Source organism: Gallinula chloropus (assembly GCF_964237585.1).
Source record: "Gallinula chloropus genome assembly, chromosome: 16".
NCBI lineage: Eukaryota > Metazoa > Chordata > Aves > Gruiformes > Rallidae > Gallinula > Gallinula chloropus.
Window position 1 is genome coordinate 7,065,485 of NC_140101.1, and position 15,044 is coordinate 7,080,528.

The window sequence follows — 15,044 nt, forward strand, 5'->3', positions numbered from 1 at the left end:
ATGCCTGGTGAAGTCCTGTGAAATTGGAGGGCCTGTGTGTAGGGCAGAGATTGGGGAAAAACACCAGTCCTTGAATCCCATGGTGAGCCTGAGCCCCACATCTCCACAACTGGATCTGCAGCATATTTTCTGAAGTACGTCTCTTCAGAGCATCACTAAGGTGCCCATAGGATTTCCACCCTAATTCTTCATCCGTCTTCACCGGCACATCAGGTTGTGGTTGAGTCACCATTCCTGGATGTATTTAAAAATAGGGAAGATGAGGTGCTTAGGGATATGGTTTAGTATAGGACGGAAACAGCTGAACTTGATGATCTTAAAGGTCTTTTCCAACCTTGTGATTCTATGATTCTGTGATCAGGTACCGCTGGCACACACAATGGCATCCATCATCATATCAGTGTGGTACACATGCAACTTCTTGATATGGTGTCGTAAACACAGAGTAACTCAAAAGCAAAGTTATTTTTAGGCCTTTTTTTCCTCCTTCCCAGGCTGTTTCACTAGAAAGAATAATATCAGAGCTAGGTGATTTACCAACCCTTCATTTAAAGGCCAAGGTTACAGTGGGCTTTTCAGTCGTCTTTGTAATTGGACTGTTCGACCAGAGATAGTTTTACCGTATCAATCACCGCGTGAGTGAAAGGTGAATAAAAGCATTTACTGAACTGTCATCTCCATGATAAAACAACAGATGCTGTCAGCTCTAAAGGGAATACATTAGCAGAAGTAAACCTGAAAGATAAAGACCTATTAGTCACAACATGCCTTTCAATCACTTATTTATGTTAGCAGTTCAACTTTATTTCAAAGCGAACATAATCCTTATTTACAGTGAGTTAAGCTTATCTTTGCACTATGGAGTATCTCAAACAATGATGGCATACTGATTTTATCCCCTTCAGAAACACATTTACCTTCACCACGCTCATCGGTTTGCTCTTCTGAAAGCCACCTCACCTCCAGTTCTGTTAGTACAGCCCTTCTGGATGCAGAAACCCAAGATCTTAGATCTTCCCAGTGTTTTAATTCACAACCAATTAAGTTTTTATTGTACAGGTACTAAGCCCAAACCAGTTGGAAGAGCTCTTACCACAGCGGCTGGTTACTTCAGGACACTGTAACTTGGAAACATCTGCTCCTTCCTTATTCCTGGAGAGAAACTCTGTTTGATAAAGCAAGTAAAGACATTACACAGTGCAGCTCCGGAGCCGAACCACCCCGATGTGTTGGCACCAGAGCAGGGCACGGCTGCTTGCGGTGCCTGAGTGCGTTAGCTCGGGACCAGCCACCGTATGGGATTCCGGCGCAGACCTTGCTTGCCCTGAGCACAGCAGAAGAACTGCTCCAGCTGTCTCAAAAGCTGAACGCTCTTACATCCCCTTATGACATCTGGTTGCTTTGCAGCAGCACGGCCTTGCTGCTGCTTGTTCCAGCTGTAACTTGCTATAGGCCTCACGCCCCATGCTAAAGGGCTGCTGCCTCACTTCCCTGCCCATTACGCCTTCGAGTAGTCAATTAGCCTTGCTTAGAAGTACTTGTCCCTATCATTTGTATTGTAATCTTGTATTCCTGTGTCCTTCCTATCCCATTTTATAGAGCTTTTAATAAGCCCACTGCTTGCTGCTCTGTCCGGCAACTAACCAGGGCACAGAACAGCACACCACTCCAGACCCCCTCCTCCAGCTCTGAACACTGTCAGCATCACCAAGCACAGCTCACTGTAACCATGAGCATCGAGTGAAATCTGCTTTGAGTCATCATGTGGGTCATGATCAACACCATGTCCTCCCAGTCTGCTCTGAAACTTCATCTTCAGAATTAAAAGCCAAGCTTCAGATACTTGCTACTCTTACTCAAGCCATAAGACCATTATCCCCACTAGATGAGAAAATTACCCTGTGCTAACTCATTCCCTACAAATATGAGCAAGTGTACCTCACTCTCTGCAACCCTGCTCCAGCCACTGCATTCTTCTGGGACAGCTGCTGAAGAATGATACATGCCTGGATAAATGCAATTGTCCCAAGCATGGGATCCCAGACTAATATTAAAAATATACAAAAACCATACACCCCTTTAATGCAACAAAACCAAGGCCACGTCCTTACGCTTGTCAGGTGAGCAGGAGCAAGGAGACGATCAGTCTGACTTGCAACCTGACAAGGCACTTGTACTCAGAGCTTGTTAACAAAACCATTTAATTACTCCTCGCCAAGCAGGGTGCTTCGCAGCACTTAGGCCATCACAGCTCTCGTCTGCAGTTGTCCATGAGCCAACAGCAGCCACAAAAAGCACTGTACCATGAATTAAGTGGGACTTTTTTTTATTATTATTATTTTAAACAGTTACAGAGATGGAAATAAATACAGGAATAGAAGATAGGGTGCTTTCAAAAGAAATAAGTCAAGTCTTTATCAGGCTTCAAACAGGAAAAATTGTATCCAATAGCTGCTTAAAACTGGCCACGTTTCAAAGGTCAAGGATTAGGCTAACATAAAGCAAGTAACCCAAGAGAAGCACTACCACAACCGAGGAGACACAGCTGCCATCAGCGAGCACGCTGCTGGAAGAAACAAGAGAGACCCACACGACAGCAGGGAAGTCTCGTGTATTTACAACATACCTATCATACAAAAACATTTGGAAATATTTAGGGAGGGATTTCATCTCTGTCCAGCCATGTGATATAAAACACTGGAGGGTTTGTTGGTTTCGATCCCCTCCCCGATATCTACAGAATAGTTTTCGCTTTTGGCAAAGTTTAAAAAAACCCTTTGTATTGCAAGTGGTTTTACATCCAACCTTGACTCTGCCATGCTTCCATCCTTGCTTGTCATCACCACCATCATCCACTGGGGCAGTTTGTCAGAAGACAAAGAGTTTGTAAAGTTCTTTACAGTCCTTTATCGATGGTCTGACCTGTAGGTTGGAAAAGTGTCTGTGCGATGGAGCTTCACGGGGCTAGAGACATCTTCACCCAGGGAGATGCAAAGAGACAGAACAACACTCAGTGAGACACAGGCACCTTATTCAGCATTTTATAAAGAACTGTGTGAACTACAGTTACATACAGCCTTCCAATTAAACCCACCCCTGCTTAATCTGCTGCTCCATCTCAGAAACACCTCCACTCCAATTTTCTTTCCCAGTTCCTTCAGAACAGAAGGTAGTACAAAGAGCTCTGACTTTGCCTTCTAAACGCAATACACACCTCAGTTCACAGCATCAGCATCGGTCCTTTTCTGTCCTTTAGAAAAGAGGACCAGGGCCTATTCAGAAACCATAAATTCCAACTTTGACAGAAGAATATTTTTTGCATACAAGTTTTCAGGTGCCTCTACCACCAACTGAGCAAAACACTGCTTCATACATACGGAATTTCACAACTCAGGGTAACATTTCTTTCATATATCCTTTCCCAGTAGCAATTGAAGCATTTCAAGATTTTGGGAGCCCAGTCAAGATTTCGGGAGCCCACTCTAACAAGAGGTGCTTGGGGTACCACTGAAGCACTAGCCCCAACTGCAGAATGACACAAGGTTGTCTTTCCCAGCTACGATGCTGGCTGCACGGCTCACTTGTTTAACAAAGACTTTTACCCCTTTCTCCCAACGACAATCCCCTAGGATCCCAGTTTACCAAGCAAGCTATTTTTCTAAATATAAAACAAGCGGTTTGGACCCATAACAGACCCTTTATCTTGTGTCAACTCAATGCTGAATTATTGTTCTAATAAAGCCCTCCACGGCAAAGCACGGTGAGTGCAACCCACTGCTTGGGGCAGGGGGCTGCCAGCATCCCAGTTCCCGTGTGCCACGGGCTGCCATCGCCAGCATCTACCCATCTCCTCCTTTAATAGGGGGGATTTGAAGGGGCGCCCAGGGGCTGCTTTCACCACTCAGCCCCCCCCCCTCGCCGGAACATCTGCGGGGCTTCGCTGGGGCTTTTTATGTGCTGCCTGCCCCCTCTAGTGTTCACAAGAGGAAATCAGGGGAAATACTGGCTTTAGTGATTTGCTGGAAGTGAGAGGAGCAGGGTGGGACACGGCTGCACACGTCAGGGCTGGAAGCACTGGCAGTTGTGAACCACAGCTGGTTAGCTAGGGCATAAATATCTGCCACAGGTCGTTCCTTCAGAAAGTCCTAGTATCCAAGAGGAGGAAAAAAGGAAACAAAAGCCAAAAAAAAAAAAAAAACCAACCCAGAGAGACTCTGGAAGTTTTCCAAACCAGGATATTCTAAAATATCTGTTTAGGGATTCCTGAACTCTTGATGCTGGTAAATAGCACCTCCCTGTCAGTGCTGGGAAGCCCTGCCAGCGACCCATCCCGTACCCTGATGGCCAAGCTGAGCTTCGCTTTCTAATGCCCTGTGGAGAAGGAACCAGCTTCAGTCCATCTTCATCATCCAAGTGTGTCATCCAGCTAGGCTGCTATTTGGTATGCTGTGAAAATAAAGGCTCCTTCTACCAAATACGTGTTTATCCAGTTTCCTGACGGCTCTTGGGAACAAACCCCCATCCTGACCTCACAACTCATCACCAACTCCTGTGCAAACGCCAACTCAGCCAACACACGCAGCTTCGAGGGGCAGAGCATGTGTTGAAATACAAACGGGTGGGTCGGTTGGTCGCTTGGGTCTTAATTCTAAAAACACACCTGGCTACAGAGATGCTGACTTTGGGCCAGCTCCTCAGGGGTACTGAGTGCCTCCAGCTCCTGCACCAGAGATGCTCTGGGAAAGCCGGGCATGAAGCCCCATCAGTGTGTGTGTGAGGTGCTGCAGCTCCCCTGTCTCGGGAGACTTTTCTAAGCGCAGTTTTGGGGCACCCTCTGCAAGACCGGGGTAGCGGCTGCTCATCGCGCTGCCGAGAGCCACCGCCTCCGCACCCCTGCGCGCAGTGACCGCTAGATGTCCCTTGGTGACCACGGAGGGACAGCCGGGTGCGGAGACATCCGGGTACGGTGACAACACCCTTCGTCCCGTCCTCCCCCGTCCCTCTCCGCAGCTCTCCGCAGCCTGGGGAGGATTTCAGGAAGAGGGGAGGGGGCCGAGCTGCCCCTGGGGTGACAGCAAGGGGGGGCTGGAGAAAACATCTGCCCATCTTCAGGCCCCACTGAAGCACCGACGCTGCATCACACCAGTTTTCTAGAACTACTTATTGTGGGGATTTCCTGTTACTTTCCCTAATTCAGCTGGGTTCCAGGACACGGTTGTTTTGGCTGAATGTCAGCAAGTACACAAGGGGAACAGCGAAGACTGCATCATCCTTAGCGTGAGGCAGCACCCAAAGGAGAGGGGAGACAAACGGTTTTAGGTCTGGCAAAACATGGGGTGCCATTAAAAGAGTTTCATAGCAGGAGGGACTGGGCAACCTTGGTAACTTTGACTACCCTAACAGTAATTTCTCTTCATTTACCTAAAAGTGATCAGAAAACTTGTCAAAGGAATGATCCCTCTGGGATGGGAAGTAAGAGCATCTCCTGGTGAATCACAGAATCACAGGATCATAGGGGTTGGAAGGGACCTCCAGAACTCATTGAGTCCAACCCCCTGCCAAAGCAGGGTCCCTAGGACAGGTCGCACAGGTCAGCATCCAGATGGGTCTTGAATATCTCCAAAGAAGGAGATTCCACAACCCCCCTGGGCAGCCTGTCCCAGGGCTCTGTCACCCTCATTGTGAAAAAGTTCTTCCACATATTGGTGCGGATCTTCCTATGTTCCAACCCCTCTGTCCAGTTTTCCACCTTAGGGTGGGATGCACCCTTCTCCCCTTTGACCTGGCAGCAGTGGCAGCGGGCTCAGACCCATCATCAGCTGTCAACAAGATGATGGGTACTGAAACGCTTCAACAATGTCATGGTCGACTCGCACACCGACTCCGTCCACCCCAGCCCCTTACCTTGCAGACCGTAGAGCTGGCCAGTGCTGTGCTGTCGTGTGATGTGCTGCCAGTAGGCACTGCGGGGCAAGGGCACCATGGTGCTGAGGGACACGGCTCGCTCGCTCATTTTCATCTGAAGCTGCAAAGCAGTAAACTGATGTGAAGGGGATGGCTTGAGAACAGCATGACCACTGCTGAGAGCCAGCACAGCCTCTCCCTCCCTCCATCCACACACTTGGCACAAGCAGCAGCAGCTAACTCAGGGGTTACTCTCCATGGGCACACACCACTCGGGTTAGGAGGCCACGCTGCCGATGCACACCAAAGCTCACCTTGGTGCTCCCCTGGTCCTGGGCTAGCACCGCTTCCCCTGAGGGGACTTGTAGCTCAAGCAGCTGAAACAGAAACCGGGGATCAGCAGAAGGTAGGAGAGTGCTGGCGTGTTCCCTCTTTAGCCATGAAGCCATCAGAGGGTCTTCCCAGCAAAGCAAAGACACTTCCCAATGCTAAATAAAGCCTCAGCACACCGAGAACCTGACTGGAGATGTTTCACACAAGTTGTTAGTTTTGAAGCATTTTCTATTCCTCTCCCCTCTCCTACAGCTGAGGAACATGCCAGCCGGATGGCACAGGAGTTCGATGGGAGATAACTGCATCCTTCAGTAGGTTCCCTGACTGAGCAGCATGTCCAGGTAAGCTGAGGGCAGAGCACAGGGGCTGCAGTGCACTGCTGGAAGCCCCATCTCCCACACAGGGCCTTTTTGTACATAGTCACAGCCCCTTCTCAGTGGTACTATACTTAACACATGAATACATGACAACTGACTATTTTAAGGCACTTTTTCCCAATTAAATCAGTAAGATCTATGTGCAAACTGCTAAAAATAATTTGGGTTTTATCACCAGCTTCACAGCACAGCTAAAAACGCTCCTCCCAAAGCTCAGGAAAACATCAGTTCAAACATACTGAGGCTGCACTTAACTCTTCTCGTTTACAGAGAGAGCTTTTTATAAACAGAGCATATTTTACATTTGAGTTTCACAAAACCTGAGGAGAAAGAACCTTTCACAGGCAGGTCAGCATAGTTTGGAGCAACACCAAGCAGGCAAAGGAAGCACAGAATAGAGGTGAGGGCTGGCAGTGTTCAAAGAGTCCCATTTCCCAGTCATTTAGAGGTGCCATCTACCTTCAGCCTCCTCTCTGTACAGTGAGCGTCATGTCTGTGACGTGATGCAAACACAAAACCAAACCCAGATCAACTCCTGGCCTATAAAACACCCACCTCCCTGTCAGCTGGATGTGAATCACCACACCCCGCGCTGTCCCACCCACAGCCTATTCATTACAGCTCCTTCCCAAAAGCCCCCAACACCCTCTGCGATGTCATCACACGCATCTTGGCGCCATGGAAACAAATAATGCTGGGTCTTTTACTGGGAATAAAAATCAGCAGAGCATTGGGAGGATGGAGTCTCCTAGCTGGAGAGAGGTTTTTTTGGTGGTTCCATTTGTTGGCGGGTTGGGTGGCAAGCTATGGCTCTTGTTTGAGCAAGAGTTGGGCTGTTAGGAGGAGTGGGCAAAGCCAACTGAGTATCTTGGGAGAAAGAAAGACACAGCTAGAGAAAGATTAGAGAAAGACAGAGGGAAAAAAAGGCTGTCCCTCCTGAACTCAGTCAGTGGGGGTACACATTACAAACCCCACAGATGGAGATAAGAATTACTGTGGTATGTCCTGAATTCACAGCAGTTCATCAACACACCTCAGACTGCGAGCAAAGGCAGCTTTAATGATGATTGATATCGTTCACACAATTAACCTACTGTATCTCTGTGGCAATGAAAAGAGTAGGAATGACTTGGTAATGACCTGGCTTTATGCTGCAGAAGCAGCTGGCACCGCGAGCAGGTCGAAAGCACTCAGAATTGGTGTGCTGGAGTATGTGTGAGCAGAAGGCTGTGAGCAGAGTGCCTGGCAGGACACACGGCATCACGCATCGCTGACACAACGGTGTTGTTCTGTGTTAATATACAGTAATTTATCAGCCTGAGGGTGCCGAATCTGCAGCCTCTTGCCTTCTTCTGCCCAAGGGAAAAGGATGCTGACACCTGAAAGGAGATCGGGATCCCCAGACCAGTTCTTGCCTGCATGTGTGGCAAGGATGAAGGTAAGCCATGCTTAAACAAAAGAAGCAGTGGAGATGCAAGAAAAACTTGCATGAGAGGCACTGTCTGCTATATAAATTAAACATCAAAACACCAAAACCAAGTGAAACCCAAACCAATTATTGCACTTGAAAGCACACTCTTGGCAACACTGCCTCAAGCCAGGTGTGACATGGCTCCAGGAGAGAAGGAGAAGGGAGAAGGAGAAGGGAGAAGGAAAAGGAGGAGAAAAAGTAAGATTTAACATTTGCCCAGTTCAGTTGGTTCCTCAGGCAGGACAATGAAATGTCCAAACATTTTGCAGAACAACTTGCACCAAGTAAACCTCGGTCTTGGGAGCACCAGTTAGAGAAGATTGCGCTCAGTGTGTTTGGGAGGGAATTTTCTTCTCAATGAAGCAAATCTACGTGATCAATCACACTCCACTAGAACAAGAACTGCTTAAGAAACACTTGCTACACTCATTACAGCAGAACTACAGAATGGTGAACTAAATAAAAACAGCCCCAGGAATCAGAGGGAACTTCTGTACCACTGACATTTGCATACTATCCATCTCACATTAATTCTCAATATTCTTCTCTTATTTCAAAATAAGCACCAAGACTAAATTATGGATCCCTATGGAAACATCCAGAGGTGACAGCAGGCTCCAGCTGGGATGCTTGCACTTCAGAGGGTTGTAGTGCAAAGCAAGAGGGGAGTAAGAGTCAGGGAAGGCTGCTGGTGAACGGGCTGATAGACCTTCCCCTGGGAAGTTCCTCGTTACTACTTCAGCGAGATGTCAAGTTGTAATGTCTTTTCTTTTTTAAAGCAACCTGACGTGAGAATGGGCATAAATGACAGCAGTCAAGTCACAGCACTGCTCCCTGTGACAGTTTTCATGGCAACCACACACTCACAGAAATATAACTTGAATGGAGATTTTTCTTTCCATTGTCTGGCAGCGCAGAAGCGAAAGGAAAGAGCCAGTTGGGTGAGATGAGTTACCCAAATGGCCAGAAAGGCTCCACGCCTCGCTAAGCAAAGCCAGCTCTTTCATCCCTCTCAGAGAGAAAAGGGAGAGATCTTTGCAGTCACTGGGAAGGAAAATAAATGAAACCCACTTGAGGAAGCATCACAGGCTCTGGTCAGCATATGCTCAGACCAGCATCAGCAGCACATTACCAGAAGTGTCAGGGGGAGGCTCCCAGCCCAGGAACCACCATCACATCAATTTTCCACGTGCATTTCAAGAGCCAGAGCCAGTTATAGTCACGAACTGAACCAACATGCTGTAATATAAAGAGAATGACTGCTAGGGAGGTGACAGACACATTATAGCCCACGTTCACAACAGTACTTGGCAGCTTTATTTCGCTCTATCAGCATAGGACATTCAACTCTTTTTTTTCCCCTTCTTTTTCCACAGGTCCTAGGAGCCCTCAGGTAGCTTAACACCATCATCCCCTCAGGCTGGGATAATCACTTCACTGGCATAGCAGTGGTCAGGATCACAGGAGCAAACAGACAACATTCAGCATAGACTTAATCTCTCAGTGTCACCATCTCCTACTTTCTACCTTAATTTGCCCTTTCTGTAAATAACAGCTCGAGCTTCACCAATATGAAAATTCACGCAGGGTCAATAATTCCAGGAGATAGAAGCAATATAGACAGCTGAGCATGAAGTGCAAGCATCTCAGATGAGCTCCTCATTGAAGCATCCAGAAGCAGGAGAAAATACTGGGGAAAATCGATCGATCTGAACAGAGATGTATTTTACAAATATCTTGTAATCAGCAAAATAAGCCACCAGAGTTCTACACCAATATAATGATCCCCTGCCTAAACTCCTAAATCTGACTACCCCTGAACCACGGGGAAGCCATCAAGCCTCACTGAGTCTTTTGGAACCAGACAACGTTTCTACGGCAGACTCAGGCACCTCATATTCGGGGGCATATGGACACATCGGAAACAATTACATTCTGCTACTAAATTACAAGACTTTTGGGTAGCCAGGAACACGTTCTTCTCCCCCACTTAGCACTCCAAGGTCTATAAAATTAGATTTAGGGGTTGTGGTTGGACGCAGTGTTCATGAAAAAGCTTTTAGTGGTTGTGCAGCTGCTCTCTATTGAAATCTATAGCAACTGTGCATCTGGTGAGTCTACTGGCACTTGTAAGATGGAAATTTTACAGCACAGCATCAGGCATCATCTATTAAAGATGCTATTACATAGATGTAAAACCACCAAGCACGAAGCTGCCTGGAAGCCCATTCACTGTCATTACTGAGCTTACCTCTGCTTTCTGAAAGCGAAGTTATGCTCTCAACAGGTTACTCGATCACTTCTGATCCCAGTGTGCTACAAATGCTTGCTTGTTATGCTGACTTAGCCTAGGTTAATTTTAATCTGATTAATATAGTTAAGACACAGGACAGAGACTGTCTGAGAAAGGCTCCAGGCTGGGACTTCATCCTCAGACACACAGCAGTGTCCCATGGGCTTTACAGAAGTGGCCACACCATAATGAAACCAGCCAGAAGTTAACAGAGTAACTTCAACTGAAAACTGGTATATCACACTACACTAGTGTGAAATAAATACATCCATGAATACAACACTAACGAGCCTTTTTCCTGTTGAAAGTAAAGACATTGCATGACCCATAATGCTAGAAACAGACTCAAATTTTCCTCCCTTTCCCATTTCAGTTATCCCACCTGCTCCACAAACGACAGAATTACTCATCCACCTGTGTGCTCAGTTGAAGCACTCACTTATCCAGTCCCTAAGACTGGCTGGGACACTGGGAAGTGTTTCCTATTGCTCCTCTCATCCTTATTTCTCCTCTTCATTGGACTGTTACTAAGATAAATAACTTCCCTGTCACGCATTTGGCTTCCGTTCTGTCTGAAGTCCAAGAAAGCGGAAGAATAAAAGAAACACAAGTATTTATGACAATTTGTTCCCTTCCTCATTCCCTCAACATCCACTCTCATTCTTAAGTTTTCAGAAGCAGGAATGGCATTTTCTGTTTCATTCCAGGTGGGTCATACAGTTAATACTGGGGTAATTCATCACTACAACTCACCCCTAAAACCAAGAATTACTGAAATGATTAGATGTGGATAACAGCAGTGCTCATGCATAGAATATGGGGAAGACAGAAGTCTGCAGATTACATAAACCAACGGCTACTGCCTGGAACAAGGATGAGGTTTATAGCCAGGCTCTTCCACAGATGTCCATACTGGGAACGTAAGGCATTTCAGCAGGCCTGCTATCTTCAGGATACTGATTTTACTCTCAAAGCCAGCCTGTGAGTCTTGGGATGTAAAGATCAAGTGTGATATGGGGTGAACAGAACCTTTTCACTCCACAGGTTTTATTTAAAAAAGAGAAAAGCTGGCAAGGCCCTGGAACACATTAGGTGCAAGTGCCATCAAACTGCCTTCCTCAGACATCATGCTTTTGGAGAAGCCACGCTGCCTGTTCTCAATCCATATGCTAGTTTTAGACCTTACACTATTTCCTACCAGTCATGTGTGTCATAAAACAAGTTTTAGACACCAAAAGCACTTGTGGAAAACAGACATTCACTGAGACACCAGACAAACATCTAGTCCTCCCCCACAGTTTCATCTGAACCATATGACTCTTTCCAAATCATCCCCGGAGTGCAGACATCAATTAGCAAAGGGAAAACTGAGCATGAGCCACAACATTTTGCAAATAGATTGATGAGAAATGCTTCCAAACAAACTCGTGAGGCTGATTAATCAAAGGGACCCAATGCGAACCTGCACTGACAGGAGCTTATGGTCTCTGTATTAATTCACACTTATCAATAGCTTTGCAAACACCAAAACCAAGGACTGTAAGTTTCTCTGTTCTTTCAATTCTTGAAAGGTTACAGACACTGCCCTAAATATTAAAATCCAGCAGAACTTCATAAAAGCAGTAGGAAACTTGCTCACTATCTGTGAGATAGTCACATCTAAAGTCACATTGGAGAAACCTATTGTCTGTTGGTACCCAGTGCCAAGTAACAAGCTTAAGGAGCAGCCATACCATTGAATTCTTCACACTCTGCAGCAAGCGCTCATGTTGTTCTGCTATGGCCAAAGCAGCTGAGTGAACCTTCTGATAGATGGCTTCCCCATCTCTGGTCTGAAAGATGAACAGTCCTTCTCCTGTGTCACACATCCTGCCAAAGCAAGCACAGGGGGGGATCCAAGGGTGAGGTTTAAGTTAACAGATCCCCATGAACGTGCAAAAGTTGCCCATGCTGCTCTGGAGATGCTCTCAGACAAGCCATAAGAAAACAAAGGCTGTTGAAATACAGAACAAAGTTATCTAAAAGTCTTTAGGTACAGGTCTTACCAGCCCTAGTTCAGTCTATTTTAGTCTGTATTTGTACTGCTCTCGCTAAACAGGGACTCAGCCAAGTACCACTGATCTGTCCTCAGTGCTTAAGCTCCAGAGACTTCATGCGCAAGACCCAGATTTTTAATATTTAGACCCCATCTAGAATCTGTGCCAGGTCAGATTAATTTGTCTGCCCTTTTCAAACTTTTAACACTACCTTTAATTAGTTTTGTGGAGTTTTATCTTCCACTTGAAGCAATAAATACGTATCCTCAGCATCCCAGCTGCACTGTCTTATCACGGCTAATGCATGACCAGCTAAATAAGAACGTATCCTTCCCCACCCCAGAGGACTAAATTCTGCAGTAATGGGGAGGATAAACATTTAAACGCCTCTTCCCTTTCCAGATAAGTTAATTGTATGATCTGTGTCCCTTTTACTATTGTAATTCTTTAATGTGCCTGTCTAAAGTAATGCATTCGCATCCTTTAGAAAGGGCTCGATAGTTTAGCTTAATAAACAAGAGCTCCAACCTCAGCCACACAAAGACTTGGGCTCACTGAGACTGAGCTGCAGGGAGCAATACAGAAGAGCAGCTCTAAGCCAAGGAATTGCATTCCAATTTCTTATAAATCCACTGGTCCAGCAGAAGGAAAACAGGAATATAATCAGGGGAGAGCAGAAGCCTCTTCTCCAGTATTTCAGTTTGCTTTTGGGAAACAGCGTGGCACTCACTGCTCTCAACTTCCACCTCCACACGACTCTGCACCCAAAGGCCCACATCCCACAGACCCCAGAATTATGCTCATCCCTTCTTCTCAGACATGTCCATCCAAGCCCCTGGCTCACACTCAGCTTTACTCCAGAGCAACCTACGCTGCCAGCCTCCACCCTGCAACCCCAGGGACACCCCAACTCTCCCACCCCTGCCCTCAGGCATTTTATTTGGCAACTGCTTCCATTCAGGCTGCAACCAGGGATTAAGAGGGATTTTTTTAGCTTTTATATTTGTTTTCAACCTTCTTTTAAATTCTTTTTTTTTTTAGCAGAGGGTACAGACTAACCTCTAGTCTGAAAACAAGCTCTCGTGTCCTTCAACCACCTTTGCAAGGGGTCCAGAGCACCACCCAGCACCACCCAGGAAAGCAACGCAACGCGGCAAACACACACCTACCTCCCTGCTTCAAAGGTGAACCAAGATGGGTCCCGCCCGTAGCGTCGGAGGGCACTTAATGGCCAAGAGATGAGTTTTACTCTGGGATTCTGGATGTCCCAAAGACAGATATTCTCAAATGTTATCTGCAAGGTACATTCCCCATGCACATCTAAATTAGGGGATGGCATCAAATACACATTGAATCTCTCTGGGAGAAAAACAAAAGGTTAGTCTAAAATCCCTGCCCATTAAATGTGCAAGACATCAAAGGAATTTGCTATTTTCCATCTCTAATACAAGATCTTATTTCCACTTAGAACAAATAATTCAAAACCAGTCTCAATTCCTTCCAGTAACCCAATGAACTCCATGTTCAGGGCAGTCAGAACCCTGCACTCGAAAGGCACCAAATATTTGTGCGTGCACCCAGACACTGGTGAGAGCTGTGCCCCCATAATCCTGACATTTGCAAACAATTAATAAAACTGTGTGCACGAATAAATACAGAGCGACTGCATTTATGCATGGAATTAGTTCATTTGCATAGGAAAGTGAAGTAGCCATGGGCTCAGGTTTTGCATGCAATTCCCATTATTTATTATTTGCTTTACAGTGCTGCCAAAGAGCCTCGGTCATAGACTGTAACCATTGTACAGAAACCACACAACAAAAGATAGTCCCCAGCTCCACGAGCAGCTAACTTGTCTGAGAAAGAAAAGTGCTGTTCCCAAATGTTCCCAGTTACCTCACTTATTATCACTGCTAGGGATTAAAGGAAAAAAAAAAACAAAGCAAGCAAGAAACCCCTCCAAGCAAACAAAACCCACCCCACAAACTGGAAGGGGGGCTTGGAAAAATGATTTTACTCCAATTTATTTCTCATATTGATATGCATCTTCCAAAAGACTTTAAAATAATAGAATTAAGGATTTTAGAAGATCAACATTTGTGTACCTACCACTCTGCTCCCTCTCTACTCCAGATGCCAACAAGTCAGGCTCTCCAAGGCTAATGTCATTAATCCGTGTCCCAAGACACTCCATCTGCAGCACCTTGCACCACTCATCTGCCTCAAGCTCTGTATAAATGCCCAGAAAATCTGTGTGTAGGTAAAACACGTTTATAATTCCACAATTAATGCTCTTATGTCTCGCAATGCACGTTGCCAGTTTACCCACCTGACTCACAAGCAAAGGTTTTGGATGTGTCATCACTAAAATAAATCCCAACCGCGTGCTTCTTGGTGCTTTTCGGCAGTCGCAATATGTTCTTCACGTTATTGAGCTCTGTGACCTGGAAAAAAATAAAACCAAACCCACAGTTTGGAGTTTTAATTAGGAGCTTGAAAAGACATATATCTGTTATTGACTGGGGAAGGAGAGGAAAGAATTATAGCAGGTTGCAAAGAGCAGAGGAAAGGAGAGAGAGTATGAATGTGTCTATGATCGCTCTTCAAGAAATCCAGCCTTGACACAATTC

General features: G+C 46.1%; 1 protein-coding gene across 2 annotated transcripts in view; it reads right to left on the reverse strand.

The window, feature by feature from the left end:
* Nucleotides 1-2,325: 2,325 nt before the first annotated feature.
* Nucleotides 2,326-15,044, reverse strand: part of DOK5 (docking protein 5) — a 42,230-nt gene continuing 29,511 nt past the window's right edge. Inside the window, exons 3-9 of one of the 2 annotated variants that reach the window (XM_084271584.1) lie at nt 14,744-14,858; nt 14,524-14,643; nt 13,584-13,773; nt 12,112-12,247; nt 6,219-6,281; nt 5,905-6,025; nt 2,326-2,974 (exon numbers count right to left, since the gene is read on the reverse strand). In XM_084271584.1, the coding sequence (XP_084127710.1) occupies nt 2,907-2,974; nt 5,905-6,025; nt 6,219-6,281; nt 12,112-12,247; nt 13,584-13,773; nt 14,524-14,643; nt 14,744-14,858 (813 nt within the window). In that variant the 3' untranslated portion in view covers nt 2,326-2,906. The remainder of the gene's footprint in view (nt 2,975-5,904; nt 6,026-6,218; nt 6,282-12,111; nt 12,248-13,583; nt 13,774-14,523; nt 14,644-14,743; nt 14,859-15,044) is intronic. The other variant, XM_084271585.1, reaches the window with a different exon arrangement.